This window comes from Epinephelus moara, chromosome 1, assembly GCF_006386435.1.
Source record: "Epinephelus moara isolate mb chromosome 1, YSFRI_EMoa_1.0, whole genome shotgun sequence".
NCBI classification, from domain to species: Eukaryota; Metazoa; Chordata; class Actinopteri; order Perciformes; family Serranidae; genus Epinephelus; species Epinephelus moara.
The window spans coordinates 49,343,991-49,353,580 of NC_065506.1; the positions used below are offsets into that span (position 1 = coordinate 49,343,991).

At 40.0% G+C, this 9,590-nt stretch overlaps 1 protein-coding gene across 1 annotated transcript in view; it reads left to right on the top strand.

Annotated features, from left to right (window-relative positions):
• Nucleotides 1–1,384, top strand: part of LOC126396265 (CUB and zona pellucida-like domain-containing protein 1) — a 6,236-nt gene extending 4,852 nt beyond the window's left edge. Inside the window, exon 5 of the mRNA XM_050054241.1 lies at nucleotides 1,248–1,384. Coding sequence (XP_049910198.1) covers nucleotides 1,248–1,384 — 137 coding nt within the window. The remainder of the gene's footprint in view (nucleotides 1–1,247) is intronic.
• Nucleotides 1,385–9,590: the final 8,206 nt, after the last annotated feature.

Sequence of the window (9,590 nt, forward strand, 5' to 3'; positions counted from 1 at the left end):
AACTTTGCACTTGAAGGTTGCCCGTTCACTTACGTTTTAACAGGTCTGACGCTACTATGCGCCCCGGCTGTATCTAGGCTAACGGCTAACATGCTAACTATTATTTCTATGTCACTAGTCACTTGAAACAAATTTAGGACGATAGGAGACAGGTTGAAATAAACCGAAATTTCCCTTTAAATCAATAAACTCAACAGGCCTATATTTGGGACAGGCCTTTAATTCCTTTCACATAAAACTGTTGCTCAGCAAAGATCAGGAAATATGATCAAACTGTTTATTTAAACCTGTATGAATATTACTTGTATAAAAACTAGGCTTCAGATAAAAATTCAATTATTAATCATTTATTTGATGTAACTCCGACAGACGCAGCATCACAGACAGAGAGTTGCGGCACTCAAAGATCATGGCCCCCGGCATACAGACACAACCCCACTTTATCCTGTTAAAACAATCCTCACAACTTGGATTATTTTTTTTTATTAAAAACCTTTTTGATTCTTTTGTTCTGAGGACCCTTAAAGACTGAAGGAATATGAATAACTTACAGGGTAATCAAGCAATGGACACATATTCTGACTTTGTGACAGCTTTTGCCTCATGCTGGTAAATCTGAATGAATTTTTCTCTGGTGTTAATGGTTTCAGTAAAATAAACTGAACGATTAAATCGTGGAGAATCTAACTGAGCTAATGATGTGTAGCATCTCCATACTGACGAAAGCTTAAACATTAATATTCATATGTACGTCACGTTCTAAGCAGCTAACTAATGTTAGCTCAAGTGGGAAGCCAAAAAACTGGTCAATGTTATTTGTCAATGTGTAAATTCACCAGTAACACCTTGAGCAGCACAATTAAGTGAATATTAATCACGATTTTGTCTTCACACTTAAATGGAGATTGACTGCAATATTGACGTTTAAAACGTGCGCTCTGCTTATAGAAGACTCTGCTGCATATCAAATCCGAACCTAACAGCCAGCCTCCACTTTCCATGCGATAGACGACAAACAAGGTGTTATTTTAGTGGACGAGAGCAGGATGGTAAAATTAGGTGAGGCTAGCAGAGAGTGCCGACAGTGGTAAGAGGAGACAGCATTGCCATCTGGACCCCCCAAACCCCCCATTTCATATGCGCCCCCCGAAATGTTTAGACCAATCTTCACAGCTGGATACAGATGTGTGACGTCAGTATTTGAATCTCCGTCCAGTCTGACTCATTTCTTTGTGTTTCCCTTTCAGTGTCAGTCCCGAGCCTGAATCTGAGCGTGAACCTTGCGCTCTTTGCTGCCTGCCTCCTGGCGTGTGGAGGCGTGGTCTACCACTCGAGGAGGTCCAGAGCTAAATACCACCTGTTGCCGAGCGATGAGACAGACTGAGGCCGGGAACTGAATATCATCCAATCAAATCATTCAGGAGACGGGAGAGCTCCACAGCTAAAATCTCATTCATCCTCTATGTCTTCTTGTATTTTAGACTTTCACATCTCAGACCTCTAACAGTTCTGTTTCCTTCATTTTGTTTGACCTGCGCCTGCTGCGATCATGAAGTACTCAGAGTGTGAATGAAGGAAGATTGCTTTTTATTGCAGTCACTGGACTGCAGGGTTTCAATGGGCACTAATCAGCATCAGCTAATCACCTTATTGATTAAATAGAAAGCGGGTCATGGATCAAATGGATGGAATTAAAAGCTGATTGTGAACATTTCTTTTGTCTCATCTGTGTCATTAATGCATGGAGTTCATATATGGTGATATACTGTATGTGCCCTGATGAAGACTGAGTTGAAACACACAGTGACACGCAGACAGTTTATTAAAGGCTCCTCAATATTTGCAAAGCAGCACCAGAGGGGAACGTAATTCCATTTCACACCAGAGAACTAAACACTTGTAGATCTGTCAGTAACCAGTTAGAACAACAGATGATTAGCACACACACACACACACACACACACACACACACACACACACACACACACACACACACACACACACACGTAAACAATAAACTCTTTTTTGCTGCTGCTATTTGTTTGTCCTGCTTGTTTGTCGCTACTGCTTCTAGTTCCCCATTTAACCCTTTGAACCCTGAGCAAGTTGGCTTGGTTTCTTTCAGAAACACGTGAAGAGAAGAAATCACAAGAGAAAATTAAAAACAAGAAAATTAATTTTAAAAAAAAACAGAAAATAAAGTTAAAAACAAACAAACAAGGAGATGACCTGGAAAAAGAGCTTAAAAAATACAATAATTCTGTAACATAATTATATGATAATGATAATTATAGATATAGTTTTCCCCTAGCCTTTTAAGAATGGTTTTCCAATCCATTATTTTTTTTGTTGCAATTTGTGGACCGTTTCTCACCAAGTTGCTTATTGCCTTTTTTTGCCATGTTTTTTTTTTTTCATTGCATTCGAACAAAACAACACAAAGAGTGAAAACAAAAGTGAAGACAGGCCAGTTAATAAATCACTGTCAGGTGATAAAGGGACAAAGTTGTGTGTGTGTATGTGTGTGTTTGTGTGTGTGTGTGTGTGTGTGTCTGTGTGTGTGTGTGTGTGTGTGTGTGTGTGTGTATGTGTGTGTTTGTGTCTGTGTGGCTTTACAGGTTTGACAGGTGAAAGGACAGGGGAGAAAGAAAATTTAAAAAGAATAAATAGAAACAATAGCAATTATAATAATTATGATGAAGGGAAATTAAGTCTATTAAAACTAATCCTACATTTACTTATTACAATGATAATTAACAATAATAAAGTCAGTGGGAAGGTCCCCACGTCTGCTGGCAGCAAAGCAGCTGAGGCATCATTGGAAAACTCCAGAACAGGTCAGCAGGGAGAGTCCGGCAGGATCAACCAGGTTATTGTTGCATCCTAATATGAAGTGTGGGTTAGAATTTTATATTGTTACAACTGCAGTTTCCATATTGTCTTGATTTATTTGTGTTATTGCTCTTATTATTGCAAACAGGTTCTGTTTCTTTATTTCCACTGCTCTGTCCAGCTTTGGGTCGCCCCCAGACCCTTAAAGGAACAAAACTGCTCCCCCACTTTCCTCCATGTTTTTGAAAGATATTGCACCAGTTTGCTCCACGTTCAAGGGTTTGAATACTTACAAAACAAGAAAAGTGATGTCACTCCAGGTTTCAAAGGGTTAAAAATGTTGCGCAATGTCCTTTTCCAGTCTTTAGGTTGCATGTCCTGTTCTTGTTTTGTTTCTTTGTCTTGTTGATGTGTTTAAAGAAGCTTTGTAGCCTTGACAATGTTGGCACATCACAGAGAGAGGTGACCTGTTTACTGTAAACCTGCAGGTGCAACAACAAGGAGTGGCAACGTGAAACTTTTTCCTGACTTGAACCAATAATACATTCCACAGACTGAGGTGACGACTAACAAAGCACCCCACGCTGTAGTCGGCTCAGCAGCAGCCCTGCCCATGACAGCCGTAACACAACAGATCACCAGTAATCAGAGTCCTGAGGGCCTTAACATGAAGCCAGCTCAACAGAGCCGGGCGCTCTTTACCTGAGCTGGCTCGACAAACCCTGCAGCCTCAGTCAGAGATCACATCAACTGTCTCTGCTGACTCAGACGTTCTACTCATAAAACTGATAAATTGTGTGCTGCCTACCTCTGCCCTCGAAGAATATTAAAAAGTATCACATTAAAAGGCGACACTGTGGCCTCAATAATAATAATAATAATAATAATAATAATGATAATAATGATAATAATAATGATAATAACTTTATTTGTGTGGCACAGTTCATACAGCAAGAGCTACTCAAAGTGCTTTACATGAATAAAATGAGAAAATATACATAAAAAGCAGAATAAGAGAGTAAGTACACACACACACTCACACACACATATATAACATCATTAATAAAAACAATAACTAGGCTATTAAAAAACAAATTAAAATTTAATAAAAATAAGATAATTAAAAAAAAAACACTTACAAAGCCAGAATCAATTTAATAAAAACAAAACTATAATAAAATGAAACTGAGGCATTAAAAAAAAGATTGTACATGAATATGTGATTGCCCTCCATCCCCACCCCATTCTGTTTCCAATTGGCTAGCAAATTCACAGCCAATTAAGGTCAACTGACAACGGCCAGAGAAGGAGAGGGACACACCCAGAGAGACACAGAGACAGAGCAAGAGAGAGTAAATTAGGAAATAATGGCATGCCCCTTCATCGAGGATCCTGTTGATGAGGAGGCCCACATTGTTCAGAGGGCCTTCCAACCACCACCAGCCCCAAGGGTCTTCCAGGACAGGACCAACCCATTGATACAGACAGACTCCTATCTGTGGGAGAGGTACCGGTTCAGCAGGCAAAGCATAGTGTATCTATGCAGTTTGCTGGAACCACACATTATAAAGGTCACACGCCGCAGCCAGTCTCTGACCACTGTGCAGTCAGTCTGTATTGCACTGAGGTTCTTTGCTAGCGGTACATTCCTGTATAGTGTTGGTGATGCTGAGAGGCTAAGTAAGGCAACTGTTTGCAGAGAGGTAAAAAGGGTGTATTTTCTATTCATTTTGATTATTTCTAGCATCACCATACATCATGCATAGGGCTTGATTTGTTCACATTAACATATGGTTATCTTTTATATTTATGAATTAACCATGACACAAAGCAACCACATTAAAATGGGACACACACCACTGTGGTTTGTCTGCTCCTCATCCTATAGCACATGCCATACATTTAAGGGGATTTTCCTTATTTTGATATTATCAGGGACAGAGCTCACAGTTGACTCCCACATGATGAGAACTAGATCACTGATTCACTATCACCTGCATTCACTTAATAGTTTTCCTCATCTCCACTGAACTGATGGATTTGCTAAATGGAATTTTCTACAATCAATAGATAAATGTCATGTGATTATTTCCTATAAACTGATCATTTGCCTTCAGGGTTCACAAAAAAACTCCAGCATACTGATGACAACCACACATTCACATATTGACCAAATTATTGTACATTTGGCCTTTTTTGGGATGATTGATCGTACGTCATACAGAGGGCCAAATTATCGTACACCTGGCAACGCTGGACTGTCACACACTGTAACAGTCACACACCTGTGGGCCCAACTGGTTTATTGTTCAGTGAGTTATGAAGTTATTTGTGTGTCAGGTTACTTTACAGTGATTGTGAATATTATCTTCACACAGCAGTATCAGCTTTTCCTACCGTATTATAAGTCCTTTTGCACCAAAAAGTTAGTAACCACATCATAAGCACTTAGTGTAGTCTTTGCTTAGTGGACCTTTCATTGTCATGTACAAGCAGACACCAGTTATCTCTTCTGCTTGTTGCTCTGTTGGTCTTTAACACAGTATGAGCAGACTGTGGAATAGTATCACATATTTATTTTATCTCTGTTCATCTGTTTTCATTTTTGTCCTTTTCATTCTTCACACACTTGTGCACACGTATATCCTTCAGATGTGTTGTTTTATTACCTGTGCTGTGTCCTTCATGTTCACTGTGTCATTAAAAAAAATCTGACTCCGATATTTCATGTTAAAGTCAATATGGACTGATAAAGATGAAGTGCTGATATTATTGTGCCCCCCAACATATGCCGATAGACCAGTCTATAAACTGCAATGTTAAACAGACTAACAAATCAGAACCAAGCATAAAAACATAATCCAAAGTGGTAACATTATGGTCTGAAGACGAAAAACACGGACACATCAGCGACAGTGTGATTATAACATCCAAAACACCTGTTTCACCCTCAGCTGTTTCTGTGACTTGAAAAATACTTTACAAACTAGTGAAGTCACCCGACGCCACTGTTTCAACACAGATTGGTCGTTCACAATGTAGCATCAACAAAAATAATAAAGTGCGTCCCTGGAACGCATCGATTGTGAGAATTACTGCGTCCTTTCAGATGTGTCAGCAATGCAGGGCGTGAACCGAATAACATCAACATTCAACAGTGCCATCAAGTACACCCAAACAAAGGGACACTACGTGACCGTACGATTAGCTGGAAGGCTCCTGCAGGTGAACAGAAGGACTGGGTGTGGTTTACAAGATTCAAGATTCAAGATTAACTTTATTGTCTCACAAAGTGAGAAATTTGTTCTGGGCCGTTCGCCCATGCTGCAGCCACAACACAGAACATACAATACGATACAACACAATACCAAACATACAATAGATATGCGCATTCCATATCATACAAGGTGCTGAAAAGTGCAAGAAACATGGTGAATTAAAAAATGAATAAATAACACCTAATAGGGCTAATAAAATGCTAAAATTATAATAAGTAAAAAATACTAACCTGTGCAACACAAACAAACGCAAGTCATCTGAGCTCTGGTCTTATCTGACCTTGTTTACCAGCTTTATTGACACAGGAACAAACGACTTTTTAAATCTGTTCAGTCTGCAGTGAGGAGCTCTAAACCTTCTACCAGATGGTAGCAGCTCATACTCGCCATGCATGATGTGTGATGGATCGCAGATAATTTTATTTGCTTGTTGCAGAATGGCCTGTTCATAAATACTCTGAATGGAGAAGTGCTCTTTAACACCAATAATTTTTCCAGCAGCATGAATTAGCCGAAACAGTTTGTTCTTTAGCTGCACAGAGAGGTTACCAAACCAAGCTGTGATACTATACCTGATCAGACTCTCTAAGACTGCCTTATAAAAAATCAACATAAATCTTTGATCAACACCATGAATTCTCAGACGACGTAGAAAATGCAACCGTTGCTGTAGTCTGCAACAGAGGCTGTCGACGTGTGTGCTCCAGGTACCACAGCAAGCAGCAGTGTCTGCATACTTCCTGTTGATTGATTTATTGTTATTACAGACAGATAATTACCAGAGCCAGCGCCAGGTGATGTTTTAAGCTCGGCCACAGCCCTCTCCATGAGAGCCTGATGCAGGACATGTTTGCTCTCTCTCTCTGGAGAGAATTCATTTTTTATATTGTGTATTTTGTGTTTGTCATCCTGTTTTGCAGGACAGTTAATTACTGTAATAACAGTTTTAACATTAATGCAACATGTCCCTTAACCTGCTATAAACACACGTCCCACAGGCGGGGGTTGTTGTTTTCATGATCCTGTTAAAAATTAATCTAAAATAAAAACCAACCACAACAGAAAGCTATCACATTGTCTGTGTGCAGCAGCGTCATTACATCATGCTACAGGCGGTCCAAGATACGCTGCAAACACACAGTGACGCTGCCGTACTGTCCCGTCATGGCTGCAGGAGATGGCTGTTTGAATAATCCTTTTTTAAACTGACCTAAAATAAAAACTATAACAGCCAGAGCATTCTTTTGACTTCTTCTGGGTCCTTAAAGGGTTACTTAACCTGATAAATATAATAATAATGATTTTCTATTATGCTATACACTGAAAGTGTGACATATATATTCTGAGGTGGTTATATCACTTTGAAAATCTCATACTGTTGCAGCCCTATTTGGCTTTAAAGGAGAGACTCGGTGGAGTGTCACCATCGTAACAATGACATCAGTGGGATTTTTAACAGTGTAGCCTGAAGGCAGCTAATTTAGCTTAAGATAAAAAAGCAGGACTGTGGAGATGATAAAATATATCACTAAATGCCATGACAGTTTTTCTTCATGCAATATTTCAATGCACTTTGGAGAATAGGTGACACCAAAACTGTGTTCCACTTTGCAAAGAAACTGCAGATGCATGCTCGAAGGTGTGTTGTGTTCTCTCCATGTGATCAAAACATTTCAGAAGAAAAGAGCTTCCCACTTGAGACACCACAGTTTATCCAAACTTTCCTGTAATTTCCCTCTGACAGTCATGGAAATACAGTAAAACATGGAAATAAACAAAATCCTTCAGGCTTTCATTGAGGACTGGTCAGTGTGATGGACCACTGACACTTTATTCTTGTATTCACTGGGCCTGAACCTCTGCACTACGCTACATTATCCAGCACAACACCTCTGAATGTGACATCAGTCTGATTACCCTTTGCTCAATCTCAGATGGTGAATGAACCTTTGAAGCAAAAACAGATGACTCTTACCTGGTAGAGTCCCTGTGTGACTGATGTGTGAAGAGAACCAGAGCCAATTAAATCACAAGTGGATGCTTTAGAAGTTTTGATTTTTGTTTTCATTGTTCCACCGCAGTTGGCAGCAGTGCATCTAAAAACACAGCTCCACCTCTTCTCAGAAGTTGGCCTTGTGTTTAAATACCAACAGAGAAAGGATTGCTCCACTCAGGTAAGAAATATGAATTGTGGTCACCTATAATACACAGACAGGTGAAACAAGTTCTGCTTCACGCTTTATACTTCCAGTAAATGATGTGAATGATAAGAAAAAAAGTTTCATTTCCTTTTGGTAGAGTATTTAAGATGCAGATCACGCTGCAGAGGGCACACTCAGGAGGATGGCTTCTCTCACCCTGCTGCATCTGCTGCTCATGATCTCAGCTGTAACTGCATGGAGCTATGATCCCAACAGGTACAGGTCCTTCAGCGGATCACAGACCTTCACCCCAAAAGGACAGAATCCAGACGGGACTTATGGGGTAAGTTACGTTTTGGGTGTCAAGCAAATCTCATTAGAGGGTATCCTGTCACATCCTCACTAATGTGTTATCTCTGTTGTCAGAGACAATGTTCTGTATCTTAACTTCATTTAATAAAAAAGCAGTGTTATAAGGTGTCATCAGTGAAAGATGGCTGAACTCTGCCATAAGAAGAAGGATGCTTTCTTATCAAATCTATTTTGGATGAATGATGATAATATGATTTCTGCCAGATGAAGATAAAGGCACAGTTTGGTTGTAAAAAGCGATATCCAACCCCCACTCTTCCATGGCTTTTCTGGCTCCAAAATTCAACAGATTGCAGGTCAACTGCTACAAGTTTAACAGAAAATGTTGGCATCTCTGTAAACCACGAATACATTAAATTGGTATGTTTCATCATATCAGCATTTCTAAAGTGCTGGAGTATATGAGTTGACTTGGTCATTTGAAGGTGGAGGGGATGTTGGATGGCGTGACACCGAGGCAAGACGCCTGCAAAGCTTCAGACCACTGTTAGAGACCGAGACATTGCTCAGTTTCTTGCAGGGATTGTGCCCCCTTAACCGGGTATTTTGAGCTATAACATGATCTTGTCAGAGCCATAACTGAGTGGTTTTTGTGCTTAAACATAACCACGCATTTACCACAGCCTTGTTGAAACTTAACGTTTAACGTATTCGCTACATAATAATGTGCGAATGTAACGTACCCGAGGTTTGCAGAAATGTACAATACCAACATTTTGCTCTGGCGACTGGGCTGAGTGTAATTATTGAATGATTCTTCACAGGTGGAACTTCGCAGCAAACAAACGACAGTCTTCTGCTATGTGAATGACTACCAATGCCTCTCTGGTAACTGTGGGTACCTGACCCAGACGACCAGCGCAAATGTTGCCTGGGATTCCTATGGTCTCAGATGGTGTCAACAGGAGGTGGTGAAAACAGTAGAACTCAACAGCAACCTCCCGTTTCAGATTGGGTGAGATTTTAC